At 33.2% G+C, this 26,753-nt stretch overlaps 1 protein-coding gene across 2 annotated transcripts in view; it reads left to right on the forward strand.

Moving 5' to 3' along the window:
* LOC140449818 (dynein axonemal heavy chain 1-like) overlaps positions 1–26,753 on the forward strand; it is a 1,063,244-nt gene that overhangs the window by 361,464 nt on the left and 675,027 nt on the right. For both annotated transcript variants that reach the window (XR_011951893.1, XM_072543176.1), the window contains exons 25-27: positions 16,551–16,783; positions 17,139–17,249; positions 22,812–22,903. Coding sequence is in view for 1 of the 2 variants with exons in the window: in XM_072543176.1 (XP_072399277.1) it covers positions 16,551–16,783; positions 17,139–17,249; positions 22,812–22,903 (436 nt within the window). In the remaining variant the exon portion in view is untranslated. The remainder of the gene's footprint in view (positions 1–16,550; positions 16,784–17,138; positions 17,250–22,811; positions 22,904–26,753) is intronic.

Below are 26,753 nucleotides of genomic sequence, written 5' to 3' on the forward strand. Positions count from 1 at the left end.
CTAGTTCAATATACCAAAATATAGATAAGTGCCTAAGGAAAGAAGTGAAAATAACTATAAATGGTCATTTGTCGCCAAAATATGGAATCACTATCCATAACTGTAATCTAAACATGCTAGCTGTAAAGGAAATATGTTATGGATTGAGTAAACTATATCAGTAAGAATAATAAATCAGCTAAGGAACAATTCTGTTATTAGACCAAAGTCTGTAAATATTAAGGATTAAAGCTAAATATTCAAATCCTAATTAACATTAACAATAATTTACTGTCTATGGAAGACATTCTACTGCCTAGATACCTGTGCAACTTGTCATGAAAATGGTGAATTCCGAAATTCATTGAACAACTGAGGCCAACAATTGAACTAAAACTTCGAACCCACGTATTCATTCACCTATACACAGGCAGAATAGTCTATATAATATAGGAGTGTTCTAAAATTATGCATAATGATTGTCTATATAAGTTCCTAATGACATAAAAAAAAAACCATCCCACATAGCAAATTCAGATACGTGTTCCTATATAACTTGATCATGACCAATAAACGGAATCAAATCCATAAAAAAATTACAACATTCTTTCCAACCTGGCAAAACAAGTAAGCAAAATGGGAACATAGGTTATACAACACATAAACATATAGCACAGTATAGTAGCATTACAATATTTAGTTCCATACCAATGCAACATCTAATATAAGTAAACACTCTAATGGCCTTAATAATTTTAACTAATTATAAACAGATACTAATCAAAGTATAAGCTGTAGATATATCAAATCTGGTGATTAATAACAAAAATCTAAGAAAATATCAAATCGTAACCAAACCGAGCCAAAACAATAACACTCATAGGAATAAGTTAACTTAATAGACATTAAGTTAATCTTCCTCTGAAGATGAAGATGTTGCCTCATCTGTTGTATTATCAGGGAGTAAATCCTTTATATGAAATTGACCAATTCGTCTATTTGTCGAATTGTCTTTTAATTCATATACTAAAGGAGATATTACCCTAACGACAGTACAGGGAACATATTTCTGACAAAACTTAGCAGAAATGGCATCACCTTTATTTGATTTTACAAAATTCCGTTTCAAAACTCGATCGCCCACAAAAAATCGCAAATCTCGTTTCCTCAAATTATACTGATGCTGATTTCTATGGTAAGAAGCTTTCAACTTCTTCCTAATGTCAGCGAATATTGGAGGTAAGTTTTGGAGATCTTCCATACGGTGAAGTGTCTCAGAAATTTGAGGAAGAGTTGTTGAATTTTCAGAAATTAAACCGAAATAATCACCTGACAATGGAACATGCCTACCAAAATTAACATAAGCTGGAGAGCACTGAGTGGTTTCATGAACAGAAGTTCGAATGGCTTGAGCAACTGAATGAATGTACTGATCCCAAGCTCTATGATCAGTGTAAGTGTAAGATCGAAGAGCAGTAACAATGCTACGATTTACACGTTCAGTGTGGTTAGCTTGCGGATGATAAGCTGCATTGTAGAATATCTTTTGGACCTTATATTTACTTAAAAGATCTTTAAAGGCTTTAGAAATAAATTGTGGACCATTATCACATGATACTATTTGGGGAATACCAAATAGTAAGAACACTTGCTCCTCTAAGAACTTCAAAATAGCTGGAGTTGTAGCCTTACGAAGAGGGCAAACTAAAGGAAATTTGGTGAAGTAATCTACAACAACCAAACAATACGTATTACCTGAATAACTACGGGGATACGGTCCAATAAGGTCTAAAGAGATCATTTGCCAAGGAAAATTAATGTTCCTAAACGAACCCATTAATCCAGCTTGAGGTAGGTTACTCGGCTTGCATGTTGCACAAACTCTACATCTAGAGATGTATTTCTTAACTGAGTTGCGCAGACCAGGCCAGTAATATAACTCAGCTATTTTACTAAATGTTTTATAAAAACCAAAGTGACCTGATGTCACATCATCATGAAAAGTTCTCAAGACTTCATCCCTATTTTCTGTTGGGACTACTATTTTCCAATCAGACATATTCGATAAAGACTCAACTGGACTGATTACATGTTTATACAGGATATTATTCTCTACCTTGAAATCAGGATATCTAGTAGGTTCTTGGGTGACATTATGAATCATCTTTCGATACCAATTATCTGGAGATAAAGTGGACAGATCTAAAAGATTGATATCGAATGTACGTGACAACGCATCTGCAACCACAACACCATTGGCTTTGCGATGAACAATATTATAATCAAAGACAGAAAGCCTACAAATCCAACGGGATAAACGTTGTGACGGATTTTTCATGGAATGTAACCATAATAAAGAACTATGATCTGTGATGATAGTAAACTTACGACCCTCAAGATAGTACCGAAAGGCATCAAGACCATGGATAATTGCAAGAAGTTCTCTCTCTGTGGTGGAATAATTTTTCTGTGCTTTATTGAGCTTTTTGCTGGTATAAGCTATTGGATGTTCCGAACCATCCTTCATTTGAAATAGTACACCACCTGAAGCAGTGTTGGAACAATCTGTCATGAGATAGAAATGCTCTTTAAAATTCGGAGATGTCATGACTGGTGCACTAGTAAGAGCTTCTTTTATACGCCGGAAAGCATCATCGGCTTCTGAAGTCCATGTAATAGTTTGGCCTTTTTTCCTATTTTTAAGGAGATCTGTAAGTGGAGACAACAAAGTAGAATAAGACGGCACAAACCGACGATAATATCCACACATGCCTAATATCCTACGGACTTGAGTAGTAGTCTTAGGTATAGGAAAATCTTTGATAGCTGTAACTTTATCAGGGTCAGTCCTTAAACCTTTACTATCGACTACATATCCTAAAAATTTAAGACTAGGACGACAAAACTGACATTTATCTAAATTAATAGTTAAATTAGCCTCTTTGAGACGTAAAAATAACTTATCCAAAATTTCCATATGAAGAGAAAAATCAGGAGTGACAACCAAAATGTCATCCAAATAATAAAAAACATAGGGCTCTAACTGAGGACCAATGACTAAGTCCATCAGACGACACATTGTCTGAGGAGCTGAAACAAGACCAAAAGGCATAGTGACAAACTGAAATAATCCTTTCCCACTAACTGCAAAAGCTGTATACTTTTTACTTTCCTCACTCAAAGGAATCTGTAAAAAAGCTTTAGATAGATCGATAGAAGAAATATACCTAGCATTCTGGAGTTTACTTAGAATGACGTCTATTCGGGGAATAGGATAAGCATCCCGATTTGTAGTAATATTATTCAACTTTCGACCATCGAAGCAAACCCTAAAAGATCCATCTTTTTTCTTGGTTAACCACAAAGGACTACAGTAAGAAGACGTGGAAGGTTCAATGATATTCAACTCTAACATGGAATCAATTTCCTTTTCCAAGTCAACTTGCCAAGCCTGAGGAATAGGATACTGATATTGTCTAAAAGGTGTGGTATCTCCCACTTCGATAGTGTGAGATATTAAGGATGTACGACCTAATTTGTCTTTTGACGAAAGGGTTGTAAATTTAGAGATCATATTCTCTAATTGACTTTGTTCTGAACTAGATAAACTAGTAAAATCCTGAATAGCACTAAGTAAGGACAGATTAAATTGAGAAATAGAAAAGGAAAAATTAGAACAATTTAGTGTGCTATTAAAAGCATTTAAGAAGTCCATACCTAAAATTATAGAATTCTGAACTAAAGGAATAATATAGAATGTAATTTGTTTACATAAATCTGCTACTGTGATTTCAGTTTCAAATTTGCCTGTAATAGACTGAACTGTACCATCTGCAGTAGACCCTTGCAGAGAAGAAATGGGCATAATAGAAATCTCAGCATTTTTCAGTAAAGCTAATGAATGTGAACCTATCACAGAAATGTTCGAGCCACTATCTAAAAGAGCTAAACAAGATTGTCCTAAAATCTTAATAGGAAGATAAGGTCTATTATCATTATGTTTTCTCACTAATAGCGAATTCAAATCAAAACAATTATTATCTGATTGATCAAAAATTTTAAGTGGTACTAAACTAAACTTATTATCTCTACCTACACAATCAGAGGATGCAATAGGCAAACAAGAAGAATCAGAAATAAAAGAATCCTCCTGAATTGTGGTAGACTCTGGTATAGATACTGGAACTACTACACTGCTACTATTATGTTTATTACTAAAATTTGGGAAGATATTTGGGGAAGATAATCTATGCGAATCAAATGTATTATATTGAGAAGTTACTTCTTGGAATGACTTGGTGTGGTGTGTGTTGGTTTTTTTTTGAACAACCCCTTTCCCTTTCCGACTGGAAGATGGGTTTGGGTGACTTGACGTGGTTGGACCAGTGATTTCGTTTGATGTAACGGTTTGATTCCCTGATGGGGGTGTGGACGGAGAAACGCTCAGGGGACGGACCTCCGATCGTTCGTTTCCCGAACACTTAAAGCAATTTCGTTTGAGGGTATTTTCCCTACCACAACCGTGGCAGAAAATACGGGTACGAGGGATGCCGCAATCATAAAAAGTGTGGCCAGACTCACGACAATTCCAGCACACTACAGAACTTACAACTGAGATATTACGCTCATGGCCCTTAGATTGCCAAGAACGGTGCCTAAAAGGATTTTGGTGACCGAAAGAGTCAGAAGAGTGTTTGGAAGTGGTGGGAGGTTGAGAAGACCAAGATAAAGTTTCCTCCAAACGTTTACATTTCTCGGTGATGTCTGCTATACTGGTGATGTCTACTAAAGCTAATTGCTGGTGATAAAAAGGCAATAGACATTTTAGAATAATCTTAATTTTTGCAGAATCTGTTAGAGGAGTCTCAAGGCGACTACACATACCCAAAATGTTATTGATAAACATCGTAACAGACTCATTTGGCTTCTGTTTACGATTTTTGATTTGGTCTAGAAGGTCATCTTGAAAAGAATATGGTAGAAAATCAGATTTAAGTTTCTGAGCCAAATCAGACCAATTAGAAAAATTATTGCGGTTGTTTCTAAACCACGTAAAAGCTGCGCCTGTAAACAATTCAGCAGAAGCTGCAAAAAGATCATCTTCACTTACTCCTCTCGATACTCGAAGACATTCCACCCTATCCAAAAAAGAAATTACTTGGTCATAATGACCTTCACCAGAAAATGTAATGCCCCATTTATGTACCTGAACAGGTTTGGGGTGTAGAAATGAGTTAGCTGCTTGGACAGAAGAAATAGGTGTTGAAGTAGCAATTGGATTTACTCGTGAATCAAGTTCACCCTCTAGGCTAAGAATTCGGATTGAAATTGAGCGTTTATAAGATTGCTGCTCCTCATTCGAACACAACAATAAATGAACACGGCCTGAGATATGAGCTAGACGTGATATCAGCCTGGAGTATAGGCTATCTTGGACAGTCCCTCTAAAATCGGATATCCTTTTAGCCAAATCATCCACAGTCTCATCAATCTCTTCTTGCTGCTCTAGAAAAGGAATACTTGTGGCAGAAATTTGTCGAAAGCTTCTGTTTCCTTCTTCTTGCCTTAAAGCTCCACGCAATAGTTTGCGTTTTAAATCCACATTGGAAGACTCATCAATATTGATGTCCCTAATTCTCAACTCATAATCTAATTCCTTGACTAATAAATGTTCTACCTTGAATGCAGACATTGTGAAAAAAAAATAGATGAATAAAGGAATAGACAAAGGAAATAATGTATTACCACTCCACAAAATCAATCGAAGAATAATCTAAGGTTTAAAAAAAATATATATATATCTAAATAAATATGTAACAACACACCACAAAATCAATCCAAGAATAATCTAAGGTTATTCACAAAAATTTTAAAATGGTTAAGTAAAGTTAAGTAAATATAACACAATCCTTGAAGCAACACACAATGGTTTCAACAAGTATATGATTAACAAATAATTGAATATAAAAAACCCACCAATATTGGCTAATATATATACATATATATATATATACATATATACATATATATACACATATATACACACATATATATAAAAATAGTAATATCTAAATTATTAAATTCTTATAGTTCAATAATAGTAAAATAGATTGTCAACTGTACACAATGATTAAGAAGGTGAGGGTTTAAATATGAATATAAGTAAACTGCAGCAATACAAGTATACCTATAAATGTAAATCTAATAAGAAAAGATAAATAAATAAGGAAGTTAAAAAAAATGAACAGAGAGCAACAGGAACAAATTAGAAATAATAAAGAATATTTTGCAAAGAGAAATATACTACAGAATGTACGGTCTGAACTGAGAAAAGGCACCACGTTGGGCTCGCCAATGTAACAAAAATATGTTAATGTAGCAACAATTGTGCTAGAGGAAGTCTGGGTGACTCTATCCAGTGTAGCAAAAGGGTGAACTCTAAAATGCACCTTGATACACCAACGAACTAATATGGGGAATAACGGAAGATGGAAGGGATTAGATAGAAATAAGTTATGTAAAAGAAATAAATATGAATTTTATGAAGTAAATATGAATTTTAAAATATAACAGAATTAAGTGTTGGCTAGCGACTATGCAGGAGAATGACCACTTGACACTCAAAGAAGGATTCGGCCAATTTGCATGCCCTACAGAGACCGTAAGATATAAGAACTAATGACGAAAAACCCACCAAGAAATAAACAGATGAAAAGTAAAAGTTGCTCTAGTGAATGCTTGGGCGCCAGGAAGTTAAATGTTTTCTTCCGAGATATCTTGTATTGCTGAAATATGAAAGATAGGTACTGATTGAAATATTGAATTGTTTTAACCCAACTTTAATAAATACCAATTTTATGTACAGACTATTTTAAACACTTATATATGACCCATCACCTCTTATATACAATTAACTTATCTATATTTACAGTAAAATCCCTGAATAATTATAAAACAATTTACCCCTGATATACCCCTTAAAAATTTCAAATTGTGACAAAAGTTAGATCCAAAAATAATGTATAAATAATAAATATAATTATATACTACTCACTAATAGTTAGTTTTCGTTCAAAAATTGTTTAGGTTTTTAAGTAAAAATTCTCCGGGATATGTGTGCACACAATAACCTAACAATGAGAAATTCAAGGGAGAGTTATAACCTCATCCCTTGGTAAACAATAAATAATTAAATTAAATTACAATGGTAAATGTTTTTTTTAGAAAAAATTGAAAATATTTATTATTAAGGATAGTTTTTGTTATTAAAAATTGAACCAAAAGTTAAACCTTGAAGAGGACATAAAAAAAATTATTTAAAGTAATTGAATGATAATAAAAAAAAATAAGTCAGTTCTTCCTGTCGGTTTCCCTCGAAGAGTGGAGAACTGGACTCAGGTGGTAACAAGATACCAAACCTGTATTCCCTGGATCAGGTACTATTGGACAAATACGTCCCTTTAAACTGCTTCTTAATTTCCCATAAAAAAACCAACTTGAAACTCCTTCCCCTTATCTTTATTAAGTATAACCCCAACTAAAAAAAATAATTCTTCCCCTGACTTGTAACTGGATTCTTGAGTAGGCTAAAAAAACAGTTGTGTTACTCCATGTTTTTTGTACATACAAAAGTTAAGGAAAAACACAAGGGTTATCAACCTTGGAAGGCGATACAAAAAATGTCAGCAAGTGACCTTATTGAAATAAAAACCTTAATGGTTTTCGGTAAATAGTGACCTTCGAATGGTGTGACAATGTTTTTATAATGTATGGATATATTAAATAGATAATTTTAACGGGAAACATGATCTATATATATTATAGAATAGAAAAAAAAGAAATATTAGCCGGTCTAAACGGTATGAAATTGAAATAAATAATTGTTCGCTTTAACTCTTGAAAGGAAATAAAATTTGAGATAGATATAGAATCTAATACTTATAATTTATTTAGGTATAAAACTTTTCCTTAATGAAATAAGGTGAAATATAACATGTATCAAATATATGAAATAACTATCAAAGACGAAATTAAAATAGGTCTGAATTTTGCTAACAATGGCGGATGATGTAAAGGATTTTTCCTTATAATTTATTTGTAATGTTATCTTACCGGCTAGGGTGATCCAACTGAAAATATCCTCGTACAAAACAACAAAATAACTCAAATGGTTTCTTCTAAAATAACAGCTCTTCACATAAAAAATAAACTTAAACTAAATTCGGGAAAATGGACTCCCAGCCGCTCTACTCTGAGATGTTTATTCACTCACATCCAGTTAACAAGTGACAAGTTGAGATTTTACACGTCGCAGAATAAATGTACTTTCAGAATTTCGCCGCTGAGGGCGCAGTTTAATGCCAACCTCAGAAAATAATATTCACTGGGAGTTATTTAAATATTTAGTTTAAGAATATTTCAATATGAATTTAATTTAGAACTAAATTAAAAGATTCCAGTCACAAAAAGAAGGTAAACGATTATTTAAGTAACGGACTCGTTACAGTGTGAAGTTGTAAGGTTCACGAAGGGATCACGCAAAATTATTGCCCCAGAAATCACACAAAATTACTAACACAAGTTAAAGAGAATTTAACAAAATCTGCCCAAAAGTTGAGTACAAGAAATAACAATATACAGAAGCTCTGGGGTACCACCTGGGAAGCGGTTTCCGCTCAACTGCCTTAGCCCTTGTTTTATCGACCGCTGAATATTGTGCTCCAGTCTGGCTACACAGTCCACACGTAAAAAAGTTCGACAATCGGCTGCACGGCATTATGAGGATGATAGCTGGTACAATTAAATCAACTCACACCCAATGGCTTCCAGTGTTAAGTCACATCCCACCTCCACATTTACGACGAGTCGACGCTCTTGAATACAGAAAGATCATGAACGATATAAACCTGCCGATTCACCAAGATACCGAGGATGCACGAAATACCCGTCTCCGTTCTAGAAAACCACCAATGAAAACGGCAAGAATGATACATGAGGAGTTCAATATTACTAATGCATGGTCCCAAGAATAGAACTAATGGCAAAATAACATGCTCAGCATTACCCACAAGCCACCAGGTTTTGATCTTCCACGCAAAACATGGTCCATTCTAAATAGGATCCGAACCAGACATGGCAGATGTGCATACATGCTACATAAACGGGGAAAGAACCAGTCTCCTTAATGTGACTGTAAGGAGAACCAAACCATCGACCACATTATTGAAGAGTGTCTCTCAAGATCCTACAATGGTAGCTCTGAAGACTTCCTGTTTGCAACTTCAGAGTCAATTGATTATATCAATACACTTGATGTTTGTTTGTAACTATTTAAAGTTTGTCAAATACCTATATTACTAGTGTTTGTAATTTTGTCCTTAATGTGTTGTAATTGCCATACGATAAATAAATAAACTAACACAATAATTCTGTTAAAAGATGAAGTTATATTTTTAGCCATAATTTTTAGGACAAATATTTTGACAAATACTTTAGTTAAAGCAAAGAAAAATATTTATATTTTACGTGCAATCTGCAAAGTATAATGCGGTGCAGACCCTAGTACTCCTCCTTTTATACCCACAATTATTTTTGTCAAATATATCAATAATTTTTTCAAGAATGTAATAAAATACCCTAAAATGCATTGAAACACTTGGGCACAAAGGGGTACAAAATAAAATAATAACTTTTATGTGATTAGATTTTATTTTATTTTCTTATAATAAATTTAACATTTATTCCCTAAAATTAAAACAATAAAGCAGGAATAGTTTAATTATATTACATAAGGCTTAAAATAGTTTGTATGATAATCTTTGAAGCATTTATCGTGGAGTGCCAGAGAGATTTTGAGGTCCAGTAATATATATTTTTTTGTTTCCTCGAGAATTTCTGCAGTAGATATTAGTTTCTTACTAAAAAACACTCTTTTTACACCAGCAAGATATAAAAACCCAACAAATGCACTCATTTCCTCAAAACCTGTAGGACCGTAACGTTTTAGGTTTTAAGAAACATCTTTACCATTTTAATTTAAACCACTCTTTCAGATCTTTTTAATTTTGGGGAAACATTACCCACATTTGATTGTGTAGAGGCAAGGCTTTGTACATTATGTTCTTCTACTTCGTCGCTTAAAGCGGCTTCTGAAAATTCTGTGTCCGATTAACAGATTTCCTCTTGTTGCAAATACTCTCCCAAAGGGCTACTAAACGATACTGTTCACCTTTGATACAACATCGCAAACAACAACAAAGTGCAAGTTTAGTCTAGTTCACAAACAATATTTTAATTAGAATACATGACTGTTCAAAATTCGTATTTACGTAATCGGTACGGCGCGGCCGCGGCGTTAGGATTTTTGCTAACATCTCAACACAAACGACTTTCATACCGCACTGAACAAACATTCGTTCATTTCAATCTAAATTAATGGTGGAGGTGCCTTAGGCAACACGTTGAGGGGAGCATAATAGCTGTAAAAATATACGAGACGCAAAAGAAAACAAAAACAGCGACAAATGCAAGATAATTTCTAACACCTTACATTTCCTGTACTTCTTCTCAGTACTCTTATCTTTGCCGTTTCTAGTGGTCTTTGTGTTGTGGATGTGTCAAGTCTAGTTTGTGATGCATGTCATTATTGGTCTTACACCTACTTTATAAATTCTTAACTTCATCTCAGTTTTAATGTATCTAATTCGCCATATAGTGTTATTAATGCATCTTGCCAGTCGATTTGCTTTTTGTACTTGGTCTCCCACTTCTTTGTCCAGGTGTCCATAGCTGAACATTATGGCTTACAGAGGTCAGCCAGAATGTCTCCGTTTTTATTTCTGATATTTTCATTATATCGCTGTTTTATTCCTGGAACTATGTCATTGCCAACACGGACGTTAAAATCACCGATAATGATTATAATTATTGTTCTGGAGCTATTTTCTTGTGGCATTTAAAAGTAATTACTATTTAAATGGGATTAAGCCCATATAAAGGTTTTTTTTTGCATAGACTTTTAGTCATTCAGCCAGACTCAACAAGGTAGAAATGGTTGTCTGAGTTTATATTAAAATAAATACAAACCATTAAACAGGTAAACAGGGTCACTAGGGGCCCATCAAGGCATTTTTTTTTAACATACAACACTAGGCCACGGTAAGAAAGGAATTTAACAATTGGGTTATAAACAAAGGTTATGTTATTAACTAATGCATAATTATTTACATGGTTATTTTACTGTCTTTTAAAAACATAACTAATCAATCATACACTGCTCTCGAGTCTAATGATAATAGGTACTGAAGGTTCCAAGGGGCTAATATATTGTGTTTATGTAAATTATTTATTAACCTGGATGAAATTATAGTATTTCTGGGGCAACTGAAAAATATATTATCTAAGTTTTCGTCTTCTGTACAAAATTCACATTGATCATTATCTAAAACCTTTAGTTTAAATAAATGTTTGGGGTAACAAGCATTTCCAAATCTCAGTCTTATGATCGTGGTAACATATTTTCTAGGTACATTAAAAAATTTATACCAAGGAGTTTTAGGAATATCTGCTTGAAGAGAAGTATATCTTTTTGCTCTAACAATGGAATATTCCTTCCATATATTATCCCACCTTTAGTATAATCTTAATTTTAAGGAAGCCAGAAAGTCGCAAGCCGTGATTTTATACGAAGTTTCTCTACCAGACAAAATACTTTCTCTTGCTAATTGGTCTACATGTTCATTATTTTCCAAACCTATATGTACTTTAATCCAAACAAAGAGTACATTTTTGCCCCTTGTTACTAACTTTTGTTTGATATCCTTAATTTTGTAAATATAAGGGCAACTGTACGTATTTGGCAATCCCGGTTTCCCAATAGAGGTCAAAACTGATAAAGAATCTGATAATATCAGTATATGGTCCGAGTTACTTTCTGTTGCATAAAGTAAGGCCTCATATATTGCAAGAGCTTCTGCTGTAAAAATAGAGGTCTGGCAATTAAAGGTTAAAGTAGTAAGTTTATTGACGTTTCAATTTCCACTACGGAAATCATTCTCAAAATACAAACATTAGTAAATTAAACAAATTTTGTTTTTTGTTACTTGGTGAAAAATTATTCTAATAATTTAATTTTATCTGACTCATTTATATTAACAATTCAGACATACATTATACATTTTAAAGTAGACGACTTTAAAATGATATTGCCAATATTGTTGAGTTGCGTTCCTGGGACGACTTTACCTGTAAGATAGCTCATTCGATTACATGAAATCAACTTTAAAAAATCATTGCATGTAATTCGTCTTTTAAAAGACAAACTCATGCCATGATGTCAAATCTCCTGTTAGTGATTCTGATCTGTTGTTGTGTGTTGGTTTTATATACACCTGAGTCTCATATCCAGTATCGTTCTTAGAGATTAAAACATCCAGAAAAGGTAGTGTATTATTATATTCCTTTTCCATGGTAAATGTTATTGTCTCTTCTTTGTCATTTATATCATTTAGGAATGTGTCCAACAACTCTGATGGATGAGGCCATATTGAGAATACATCATCTACATATCTCCACCATACTGTAGGTTTTAAAACTAGAGCCCATTTCTAGACCAAAATTTTGTTTATAGAAATTCATTATTTAGTTGAAATTATGTATTATCAATACATAATTTTAATAACTCCATTATAGCTGATATGTTTAGTCCTATTCTAGTTGTCAATGTATAATCACTCTCCAATTTTGTTTTGACTATATTTTAAGACTTATCTAATGACATTCGTAAATAAACTATTTATGTCAAAACTTACCAAAGTATTATTTGAATTAAATTTAATAGTTGATAATTTATTTAAAAAATGTTGTGTATTTTTTATAAATGTGTAATTTTTATTTGCAAATGGTTATATAATATGTAATAAAAATTTTGATAGTTCACTACAAGGAGAATTCATGGTACTACAAATGGGTCTAAGTGGTATATTCGTTTTATGAACTTTCGGTACTCCATAAAAATGAGGGGTCTTACTGTAATGAGGTGCAATTAATCTTGTCTGATATCTTGTTAAACAATCTTTAAACTTGAATAAAGTTTTATATATTATATTTTTCAAAGGGTTTGTTGGATTCTTTGTTAATTGTTTATAAGGTCCGTCTATTATTAGATCTTTAATTTTGTTTTCATATTGAATTTGATTCATTATCACAGTTGAATTCCCCTTTTCTCCTGGTAGGACGATTATATAGAGTCGTCATTTTTTAAAGTTCTTATAGCCTTTAGTTCCTCTTTGCTTATTATTTGTTCAATTTTAATAGACTTAGTTGAAGTTTACATAATACTCTGTATTCTTCCTTTTGATGGGTTCTTAAACATTGAGATATTTTCTCCACTGAGCTTATTATGTCTAATTTTGGAATGGATGGATGAGTAACAGCAAAGTTTAGACCCTTTGACAGATTCAAGGTTCAAGATTTATTTAACTACGTTTACAAATTTTACATTTGTTTGTAGCAATTCAATTATATGTATAAGTAAAAAATATAATATATAACATACACAAAATACAATAGGAGATGAAAATACATTAATGCGCATAACATAAAATAAATCATAAATTATACAAAATCAGACATATACGAACATAGTGAGTACATCCATGTTTATGTTACTGCCTTGAAGTGATCAAAGTATTCACTAACAGAGTAAAAAGCAAATATCAAAAGGTATCTTTTCAGACTTACTTTAAATGTATTTATCGAAAGTTGTTTTAAATCCTTAGGTAGGACATTGTATATTATTATAGTCAATTGAGTTTTTTTGTGATTTACTCAAACGATACTTAACTGTTCTGATGTTATTTGCACCTCTTGTGCTATAGTTATGTAAGTCAGAGTGTTTAATTAAAGTATCAGCATTTTTATGTATTTCTACATCAACGCTATACAGCCATAATGTTGGCAATGGCATTATTTTATACTTAACAAACAACGATTTGCAAGATTCCAACTAGCTAACTTTTGCAATTATTCTTATTACTTATTTTGCAATTTAAATATTGTTAGGGCATTGCAAGAGTTTCCCCACAGAATAACACCATAGCTTAAAAATGAATGGAAAATAGAAGAGTACGTTATTTTCAAGGTATCAACACTTGTAACAAGTTTTAATTGTCTGAGTAAAAATAAGGTACTGAAAAGTTTACCTTTGAGATGGTCAATATGGTTATACTTAGTCAATGTGGTGTCAACTGTTATGCCCAACAATTAAACATTATTTTTTTCAACACTCATATCGAAGGTAGACGAAAAAATTAAATTTTGAGTTTTGTTATCATTTAGTTTAAGTTGATTTGCTAAGAACCATGATTGAGCATTGGAATTTACATACTCAGACGTGGTTTCTAAAACTGAACGATTTTTTTCAGAAAAAAAACATAAGTAGTGTCATTTGCAAATAAAACTGTTTTAAATGGAGCCATAAAATTGGGCAAGTTGTTAACATATATTATAAATAATAGACGGCTTAGAACTGATCCCTGTGAAACTCCATGCTTTATCTGCTTAAATTCAGAAAGAAAATTTCCGTACTTGACTGTTTGATATCTACCTTATCCTTTCGATACGATGAAATTAGTTCCAAAGGAGTATCTTTACTACCGCAAAAATGCAGTTTTTTAGCAAAATATTAATAGAAACACAGTCGAATTCCTTTGAAAGATCACACAGCGTTATGGCAGAGTGATTATGCTTCTCAAACTATGGCACTCATCACATCTAAAAGTGCGTGTGTTGTGGAACGATCCTTTATAAACCCATATTGTGAACTATTAAAAAAGGTATTTGTTTCGAAGTACGATATAAGACGTTTCTTCAGAATTTTTTCGATTATTTTACTGAATATCGAAACGATGGAAATTGATCTATAATTGTCTACAAGGTCACGATCGTCCTTTTTAAAAATAGGAACAATCTTGGAGTATTTAAATGAAGTTGGGAATATCCCGATTGAAAAAATACTATTAATGAGATGTCTTAAAAGTTTAGTAATTATTTCACTAGAACTTTTGATAAAAGCTCATTAGTATCCAAACAATTAGAATTTTTTAATGCTTTTAAACACAGTATTAAAGACAGTATTAAACTCTTCCTTGCGATTTGATCTAATAAATTAAGATTTATTTTTTCTAAAACCAAACCTAACAGTGAACAAGAAAGGACAAAAAATTGCATTTATAAAATACCTTGTAAATGCGATCAGTTTTATTTAGGTGAAACAGCAAGGCCATTAAATTTTAGAATCTCAAATATGTAAACACGCATGGGATAATGAACATAAGTTTCGATGGAATGATTCAAATATAGTCCTAAAAAACGGATCGTAAAAAGAGAAAAATTAAAGAAGCAGCTCTAATTATGCTAAATGAGACCAATTGTGTCGCAAATTCCTCGGCAGAATGTAGTAGGATCTGGTTACCCATATTAAAAGAGGAAGTAATTAAAGGAAAATACCAGTATTAGTAAGTCAGTAACATATAGAGGATACATCATGTATAGTTTTAAAATAACAAACATATAAAATCAGAATTTGGTGTTTATTGAAAGTAAACTAAATGCACGACCAAATACTTACCATGTCGGAAAAGTATTATGAGGTTTTTTTCCTGGTTTTTCCTCATAATTTACTATGGCATCGCTAACAGGATATTTTTACTGTCATCATAGCATGGTTTGTCTTTTTAAAGACGAATTACATGCTATGATTTTTTCTGACGGATATTCTTAGGTTAAAGTTGATTTCATGTAATCAATGAACTATCTTACAAGTAAAGTCGCCCCAGAAACGCAACTCATCAATATTGGCAATATTATTTTAAAGTCGCCTACTTTAAAATGTATTATGTATGTCTGAATTATCAATATAAATGAGTCAAATAAAATTTAATTATTAGACTAATTTTTCACCAAGTAACAAAAAAACAAAATTTGTTTAATTTACTAATGTTTGTATTTTGAGAACGATTTCCGAAGTAGAAATTAAAATGTCAATAAACTTACTTTAACCTTTAAAAGTGGCTTTTTTCAATTTAAATAGTAATTATATATTCATTATTTGAGTTCTCGTTGATTACAGTCTAAAGGTGTTCGTAGAAGATTTCCCTTGTGGCGGTATCTCTGTTGTTTGCTGGTGCATAGATTGCTTTTACATCCAGTTTAACTTTTTTACTTACTATTCTTTCAGATATATTTTTACATTATTGTACTTGGTGTAAAAAATTTCTGTGTACCAACAGGGTGACTTCTTTCGCTTTGGTTCTTTTCGCAACACCACTGTAAATATAAATCATCAGATAGTTATCCAGTATAATTAGACCCTTCCCTTTTTTCTTTATCTTTTCAGTGCACATATGTCTATATTTTTTTCTACAAGCTCTTTTGTAATTTCCTGCTCTCTTGTGTTTAGAGACTTTACGTTCCAAGTACTAAGATAAAGAAATCAGTTGATATATTTATTTTAGTAAATAAATTTGATCCTTAGTTTTGTGCAGTAGTTTACCAAACATTTTTTTTTCCAGCAATGCCAAACAGTTAGCCAATAAAATAACGACGACGTTTAAACTGAGCTCAGAACAACTTAGCAGCCAAGATCACTACGATTTTGGCATGAGAGCAGTAAAGACAGTAATAGCAGTAGCTGGGAATTTAAAACGAGAGCGGCCAGAAATGGACGAGAGTCAAATAGTATTAAGAGCATTGTTGGACGTCAATGTACCTAAATTTCTTAAGGACGACTTAACCTTATTTAGTGGTAAGATATATTCGGTTTAATTATTGAATTAATGAGCTTCCTTTTTATTTGTTAAGGGAGGTATTTTTATTTCGTTGAAATGTCTTGAAGAAAATCTTGTGGGTGATTTGTAATTATGTCGTTTATTGCAGTTGTAATTTCAGTCTTTAACGTATTGAGATATTTTTCTTTCTTTCATTTCCGTCAATGAATATTGGACCTACAATTTACTTATCCAGTATACCTCACTACATATTTAACTTTTCCGAATATTGTTATTTTTTTAATTTTCCTTAAATGATTTTATTTTTCTCTTAGCACTATTTTCCAAGATTTTTCTTGATCCTCGCCTTAGCCTATTTTTTAATAATTTTAGGTATTGTTTCGGATCTCTTTCCTAGAATGGCCGAGGAGGAAGTAGATCATGGAAATTTGGAGAAAGCTATAAGAGCATCGTGTATTAAGCTTGGTTTGGAAGACATAAACGGTTAGTACATACATATATATTTTTTAATATAAGGTTCATTAATAAGTGTAAGGTATACAGCAACTTCTAACGTGCAAAAATCTAAATTTGGGCAAAAATCTAAATTTGGAAATCAGACTACGTACCATTCGCTGTTATATATTTTCAATATTATTGTATGGAGCTGAGACTTGGACTTTAAAAAAATGCAATTTAAAATGAATCGAGGCTTTCGAACTCTGGTTATACCGCCAGAGTATTAAAAATATCATGGAGTGATAGACTTACAAATAAAGAAGTACTAGAGAGGGTTGGTAAAGAAACAGAACTAATCACCACTATACAAACTAGAAAACTGGAATACCTAGGCCACGTGATGAGGGGACCAAAATATGAAACTTTGAGACTTATAATACAGGAAAAGATTCAAGGAAGAAGATCTGTTGGCCGAAGGCAGAACTCATGGTTGAAGAATCTACGTGATTGGTATCAATGCAGATCGATTGATTTGTTTAGAGCAGCAAGTTCAAAAATAAAAATAGCCAATATGATTGCCAACCTCCGTAGGGAGACTGCACTCTAAGAGACAGATACAGCAACACTGACGTTAATATGTCAAATCTGACATAAGAATTATAAGTTTTATGATCAATGTGTTCATAAATGTGTTAGGTGAATATGATGAAGAGATAAAACTTTGGTATTGTGTGTGAATAGTAATAAATTATTTTGTTTAATTTGCATTTTAAGAATGATTTTCGACGTGAAAATTGAAAGTTTAAAAATAAACGTATATTCAATAAAAATTGTGAATAATTCCTGTTAAAGATTGTAAAATACTTTAAAATACAATCACTTTAATACAGGATAGAGCTAAACGAAGTAATGGTTTATATAATTACAGTAAGTTTATAAGTTTAACTAAAGAGGAAAAAACAGTGAAATTTAAATCACTTAAATAAATTCGTGTGAAGTTTTGTCTTTTATCGGAGTTGTCCCCAGGCGGTGAATTGGAGAACGCGCTAACCGGTCCTAGGATCGGCGAGTAGGTGGGAAATAAAATAACACCCGCGAATGAAAACAGACTAAAGTATAATAATCCTAACAGAAGACTCCCTGAGCCACTGAGTCTAGCGGTTGGGGTTAGGGATAACAACCCTACCCTGGAGAAAAGCATTGTTATGAGAGCTAAAAAAACACAAACTGGACGGACGTTATATAGACGATTTTGTAAACGTAAAAAGGATATTTGACTTATATTATGGCACATAAAAACATTGTACGCTATAGGAGCAATGAGATACTTCTTAAATACTGTTAACAAAATTTATTATAGACATAACAGCTATACAGGAGGCACGATGGAAAGTGACCCGTACAATCCACAATAATTTAAATACAATATATTATAGGGTAAGTGCCCTAGTAGTCGGCATGGGCCCAGTTATTGGCACTTAGAATATTTTTACTGTTTTATAAGAAAAGGAGGAATCCGTAAATAGTAATGGGTACGCTATTTGATAGATGGCGCATTCTTATTTTTGGGTAATGTAGCTACTGGTTTTGTATTTGCATATGGCTGCAGACGTTGGCTTGCGATTGTTGACGTCATCGTACAAGGTAAGTTTCTTAACAATTTTCTTAAGAATGCAGTAGGTTTGTATTCAGTAATGCCACTTTAAAGAATACCCTTTTACTGAAATTTTGCGTTTGTTTTTGCGTATTTTTAAGTGGTTATTAAAAATAAAAAAGTGCCGGTTACTAGGTCTTGGAGAAGTGCCGCGAGCAATTATTGGCGCTTATGCCAATAACTGAAACTCCGGAATTACTGGTAAGATGGAGTTATCAGAATCAGCAATATTAATTGTCCTTTTCTTTATTAATTATTTAACTTTTCAGATGATTACATCTAGATATGAAAAAATCATTTTTTTTTGTATACTAAACATTCCACAGTGTTTTTCTGAGGTTCTTTACAATGCCAAAGGTCAAAAGAAATACTAAATATCAGTAAAGATATACCGAGGAAGTCCTCCAGAGTGCTTTAACAGACATTGGAAAAGGAATGCCCAAGAAACTGACAGCAAGTAAATATGGAATTCCCAGACAAACCCTTCAACATCGACGAAGTGACAAATTCAAAAAAATTGGCCACGGGCCTGCAACGTACTTAACAAAACATGAGAAAGATGTGTTGGAGGATTGGATTACTGACTCACAGGAAAGGTTTTCCCAGAGGAAGAAACGATACAACCAACTTGGAAGATACTTGTATAAAGCTTTCTTTAAGCGTTATACAAACTTGACCCTGAGAACTTTAGAAGCGGCAAATAAAGCAAGCAGCTGTGTTTCTGAGTAAGACATAGAAACTGGTTTTTTAATATCAAAAATTATTTAAAGGAGAAAAATTATTTTGATATATTACAAGATCCAAAAGGAATGTTGAACGGGGACGAAACTTGTTTCCTCTTTTGTTCTAAGGAGGATAAAGTTGTTGCTCCTCGCAGTGCTAAAATGTTTACCAGATGAACCGAGGAACAGCAAAGGCCGATATAACTGTGATGTTCACCTTCTTAGCTGCTGGTTAAGTAACTCCTCCGATGATCATTTACCCTTATAAGAGGCTTCCTGCTGCTGTTGGTAAAAGTGTTACTAATGCATGGGGAATAGAAACAAGCAAGAATGGCTGGATTAAATCTGAATTATTTGTAGGTTTAGGTCAAAACCTATTATTAGATTAAACCTAATAATAAATTTTGACGATATTGACCATAGAAAATGTGTAGAATATTTGTTACCTACAGTCTCATCAATGCACATGCTCCCATCCAGGATAAAACACAAACAGAAAAAGAAAAATTGACTATGAGAAATTAGAATAAATATACAGACAATGGGACAACTTTAATTATTGGGAACATGGACGATAAGAAGAATTGTATAGATCAACTATAGGACATGTTCCGTGGTTGTATGGATGCGTGTGTGATAAACTTATTTTTCACGGAAACAAATTAAAAATAATAAAATTGGATAAAACGTAGAAAAAACTGTTAATAATATTTATTTTAGTAAAATGTAATTAATTCTCGAAGGGAAGGTATTTTTGTATGCATCGCGGACCGATGCAAATTTATTTATTTATTTATCGTATGGCAATTACAACACACTTAGAACAAATACACAAACACTAGTAATATAGGTATTTGATAAACTTTAAATAGTTACAAACAAACATCAAGTGTATTTATATAATCAATTGACTCTGAAGTTGCAAACAGGAAGTATTCAGGGCTACCATTGTAGGATCTTGAGGGACACTCATGTGGTCGATTTTTTGGTTCTCCCCACAGTCACATTGAGGAGACGGGTTCTTTCCCCATTTATGTAGCATGTATGCACATCTGCCATGTCTGGTTCGGATCCTATTTAGAGTGGACCATGTTTTGCGTGGAAGATCAAAACCTGGTGGCTTGTGGGTAATGCAGGACATGTTATTTTGCCATTCCTTCCATTCTTGGGACCATGCATTCGTGATGTTGAACTCCTCATGTATCATTCTTGCCGTTTTCATTGGTGGTTTTCTAGAACGGAGACGGGTATTTCGTGCATCCTCGGTATCTTGGTGGATCGGCAGGTTTATATTGTTCATGATCTTTTTGTATTCACGTGTAAGTGCGTCGACTCGTCGTAAATGTGGAGGTGGGATGTGACTTAATAATGGAAGCCATTGGGTGGGAGTTGATTTAATTGTACCAGCTATCATCCTCATAGTGCTGTGCAGCTGATTGTCGACCTTTTTTACGTGTGGACTGTGGAGCCAGTCTGGAGCACAATATTCAGCGGTCGATAAAACAAGGGCTAAGGCAGTAGAGCGGAGAGTGGAAACCGATGCTCCCCAGGTGGTACCGCAGAGCTTCTGTATAATGTTATTTCTTGTACTCAACTTTTGGGCAGTTTTTGTTAAATGCTCTTTAAATGATAGCGTTCTGTCTAGTGTTACGCCCAGGTACTTCGGTGTTTTGTTTTGGGTAAGTGTGGTATTTTCCACTTTCCAGCAAGTTTATTGTTCAGGTGAAAGCAACTAACTTCTGTTTTGGATGCATTTAGTTGAAGTCGCTGCTTGCGAAAATATTTGCCCAATGTATATAAGTCTGCCATCAGAACTTCTTCAGACGTTTCTAGTATTCTGCATCGTGTAGCGAGGGCCCAGTCATCGGCGTATCCGAACTTTCTTGACTGTGTTTCCGGCATATCTGCTAGGTATAAGCTAAATAGTAATGGAGAGAGCACTGACCTCTGTGGTAGGCCATTCTTAAGTTTCTTTGGTAGGCTGATATCTGTGCCCATCACTACTTGAAACATTCGGTCGTTGAGCATGCTATCTATTAGGCGTGCTATTAGTTTACAGGGAATTGCACTGAGAATTTTGTATATAAGGCCCTCTCTCCATACTGTATCGTAAGCTGCCGAGAGATCAATAAATGCAATAAAAAAGTTTTGAGTCTTCTTTGGAAACCCGCTTCGATGTAGGTGGTGAGTGACATTACCTGGTCTGTACAGCTTCGTCCTGGTCAAAAACCCGCTTGTTCGACTGGGATCGCCTGGAACGATTCTGTACTGATTCTATTATATATAAGCCTCTCTAATAGTTTGTAGATGGCAGAGAGAAGCGCAATTGGTCTGTAGTTTTTTAGGTTGTCGGCGGATTTGCCTGGCTTTAGTATGGCTATTATCTTAGAGCACTTTACTTCTTGTGGAATATTTCCAGTTACCATGATGTCTGTGAAAAATCGAGCCAGCCAAACTTTTGTATACTTGCCACAATTTATTAGGAATTCAGGGTGAATATTACCGATGCAAATTGTGTCTTATTGATTACTAACTAAAAACAAACTCTTTTAAAAGCCAGACGATAAACTCAAATCTTATCGGCCTGGTCTCTTGTGATGTCATTGCTTACCATATAGTATTTCGTTTCCCATAAATGAAAAATGCAACGTATCCAAATGTAAATAGTTAAAGTATCCAGCATATATGTAGTAAATAAACATAATGAGAAACACATTTCAATTTTTATGTCATTTCTATTTCACATGTGTATAACCAGTTGCGAAAACGTAAATTTTATTATGAGATCTGTTATTTAATTTTTGAATTGAAAAAATAATAATTATTCGTAATTAGCTTGTCGTTACAGACCTTATCACATAAACGAAGAATGCAATGATAATAGGATGATACTTGTAAATTTCGCAGCATCTTTGAACATGACGATCAGTAGTATATACTTCCAACATAAACGTATACATAAAGTGACCTAGACATCCCCAGGTCAACAGACCCAAAATCAGATAGACAACGTACTGATTTATCTAAGACATGGATCAAATATACTAGACTGCAGAACATGCAAAAGTGAAGTAGATCGCAATTAATTTAACACTAATTAAAGGTTTATAAAAACCATGTTGCAAAAGATCGCAGGAAAGTGTTGGGTGAGGTACCCAAAGGGCAACAATGTGTACCCACTTTTCATTGTTTTTATCGATAATCCACAAGATATTTTGTTTTTTTTTTTAGAGTTTGTCAAAAAAGTTATTCAGCTCTACGAAACTACAATCGTGCGCCATGGACTAATGTTAGTTGGACCGACTGGATCAGGAAAAACAAAGGTAAGTGATTTTATGACTAAATATGGTTCTTAACTAAATATAACTGAGTTATATATCTTATAACTGAGTTATGTAATTGATGAACCGTATTACTTGAGAAAATAAAAGTATAAGTTAAAAACGTAATAAATATTTATGATTTTTGTGCCATATGAAATACAACTGCCAACTAAAAACTTTGTATGTATATATATATGAGTATGCGCGAGTGTGTGAATTCACATATGCCTCTCTACGTGACTGCATACGCAACTGCGAGTTTTTGAAGTTATACTTCTATACGCGCGCTCCACGTTGGAAATTTGTACGGGGGTGAATCGCTGAAATCATTATATATGTAAAATAATGAGTAAGAGAGAGACAGAAGATATATTTTCTCTCTCTTCCTCTCTTGAATATAAAAATGTTCCTTTTGTATATATATATTTAATATTATATATATTCTATATAGATAATATTATGTATATATATATATATATATATATATTTATTATGTATAATGTAATATTTATTAATATTATTATTTATGTGATATTATGTTTTGTATTCGTCGAGAAATAGAAATTGAGATTCATCGAGGTTTGCGTCAGGGTTGTGTGCTTTCTCCACTATTATTCAATATATATAGCGAAACAATATGTCAGGAAGCGCTCCTAGAGCAAAACATTGGTATGAACATTAACGGAGAGTTAATTAACAATATACGATACGCTGATGACACGCTAATAGTAACAGATAACCTAGCAAATTTACAGTTTTTGATGGAAAACATAAACACCCATACCAAAAAGTATGGTCTAAAACTGAACATCAAAAAGACTAAATTCATGATTGTAACAAAGAAGCTATACACCAATGTGAATTTAACCATAAATAATCAGCCAGTTGAAAGAGTTACGTCCTACAAATATTTAGGGGTTTGCTTCACTGATACTAATGACCAGACAAGAGAAATCAAGAGGCGAATAGAGATAGCGAGACAATCGTTTGTCAAAATGAAAAAGTTCCTATGCAGCCGGGACATAAATATAAACTTAAGAACGAGAATGTTAAGGTACTATGTTTTCTCCGTTCTGCTGTACGGCATGGAAGCCTGGACACTGAAAAAGATAAACATCAAAAACATTGAGGCATTCGAGATGTGGTGTTACAGGAGAATGTGGAAAATACCATGGACAGAAAGAGTAACAAATCAAGATGTTCTGCTGAAGATGGGGAAGGAATGCGAAGTCCTAAAAATCTGGGCCACATAATGAGAGAAGAAAAGTACTTTCTGCTTAGACTCATAATCCAAGGAAAAATTTTGGGAAAGAGAAATGTGGGACGTAGAAGGATATCCTGGTTGCGAAATTTAAGGGAGTGGTATGGGTGCAATTCAATACAGTTGTTCAGAGCTGCAGCCAACAAAGTGAAGAATGCTGTGATGGTAGCCAACCTCCGATAGGAGATGGTACTGCAAGAAGAATGTTTTGTATTATTAATTAAATGTTCATAATTATTTTAGTCTTTTGTATTTCAAAATAATAATCTCAATAAATCACTGTATGACCTAGAACTGTTAATTTTCAAATCCGTTTGTGTCATATCTAATTGGCAAATATTTTACGTGTTTGGTTAATACGCTGGTGGATGTGAGTTCGAATCCCAGTATGAATTTCCTTTTTTATTTTTGAAATATTTAAAAACTCCACGGTAATTTTATTAAATATATGTAATATACGCAAAAATGCTAAATTTTAAAATAAAATGAAAATTTACAACATAATCCGAGTTGTTGGTTTTTGAAGTTATACTTCTATACGCGCCTTCGACTGTGGAAATTTGCACGGGAGTGAATCGGAAATTTGCACGGGAGTAACAAGCCTCGTTAGGCATGTAAAATTATAAATTAAAACTTGTAAATATCTTAAGAATGTTCAAATGTACTTATATACACAACAAACAACAATTAAAAATTGTATTTGTCAATGTCAGATAAATTGACAGTTGTATCACCAAACAATATTTTTTTTATTAACATTTTAATCATGTAAACATATGCGTAAGTAAGTTACGTATATTGTCATTTTTAAATACTTATGAATATTGCATTTTAATTTGTATTATATTATTATATTGAATTATTTTGCAGTGTATTGTATTGTATTTTTATATTAATAACAAAATTAACAATGAATTTTACTGCAGAGTATGTGTAAAAATTTTTTTTTGCATTCAAGTCCTTTTATACTTATATGAAAATAAAAATATATATTGTCATTAAAATATTGATTCAATCCTTCATTTACTTACTATACTCCTATTACAAGTCAAATGTTTATATACAGCAAACGATGCACCATATACCTGTATACCTAATTCTTTTTCGCTTTCTGCTCTCTCTTACCTATAGCATTACATATGTAATGATTGTGCAGATTGACTCCTACGACGAATGCGTGTATAGAAGTATAACTTCTACCGGCAGTCCCACTGGACTGCCACACCCGTTGTTTTTTGTTTGTCAGCGCGTGCGCCTGCGTTACTGAGCTTGCTCGATTTGGTTCAAGACTGTGTGGGTGAGCCTTAAGGACCCCGTGTTACTAGCTCTAATGTCATCACGTTAACGTTGTTAACGCAAGCGTTGTTAGCGCGGCCAGTCGTGTTAATACCGAGCAGTTCACGGTATTATAACTATATGTATATTATAGCTTGGAAATTATACGCTCTATTTTCCGCGTCATTACCGTGATGGCGATAGCACTTGCATAACAGCTTCCTAAGACTATTGTTTGTGATGTCAGGTAGTATAATTCAGCCAGAGAAAAACAGGATTCGATCGTATCGGCATTTATTTCGGATTTACATATACAAATGAAAAAGCAATTATCATTAAGTGCCTACTGAATACAAATGTTTGAATACAAAGACGTACTGTTTATTTATTTCGATAGATGGGTGTGACGATATTCGATATGGTAAACCAAGATACGGCGATCGAGGAAATGAAGTCGTATTCGTACCTCAACGCAGTACGAGTACAGGGATAAGGATGTCTATCTAGTTCAACGCACCAGATAGAAAGGAAAGAATACGCCAATATCGTTTAACACACCAGATTGACGCAGTCAGAGGAAGAGGAAGGATTGTCAATCTCGCTCAACACGCCAGATCGACTGGGTTCGAAAGGATTTGGGACACGTTCAACGCACCTGTCCCCAAGGTCAGATATTCTCAACTTAACGCGTCGAGAATGGTTAGCTGTCTTTCAGTTTCGACTTTTATATTATTCGAGATGGAACAAAAACATGTTTTGTTTAACACATAGGCGTACTCTTAACGATAAAATATATTATCGTCACATGTTTAAAAAAAAATTATTGAGATTACCTGACAAACAATGGAATATTACCACTAATAGTATAATTAATTATGAAATTATCTCTGAAGAGATCGTTTCCTCGCTAAATCTTCCTAGTGGTTATATAGAAATAAACCCTGAAGATTTAATTGACACTCATCAAGATTTTATTAATTCGAATATAAAAGACCTGGAATTGGATTGGAAAATTTAGCCGAAAAATTCGTTCATCGTGATGGAATAATCGGAATCTATTTTGGATAACTTTATTTGTCAATCTTCCTATAGTTGGCAAAGAAATTTCTAAGGCCACAGCAGTACGCTAAAATAAACAGTAGGTAAAACAATTTTATTATCAGCCTAATTTTAAACGTAGTTCCCAAAGAGCAGAAATTGGTAATGACGTTTGTCCAGCTTCCTTTTCTAATTGAAAATAGTTGAATAATTTGAGTATCAGTACTTGTTTCTTCTTGGTATATCTTGGCTTTTTAAACATATTTTAATAAACAA

Source organism: Diabrotica undecimpunctata, chromosome 9 (assembly GCF_040954645.1).
Source record: "Diabrotica undecimpunctata isolate CICGRU chromosome 9, icDiaUnde3, whole genome shotgun sequence".
NCBI lineage: Eukaryota > Metazoa > Arthropoda > Insecta > Coleoptera > Chrysomelidae > Diabrotica > Diabrotica undecimpunctata.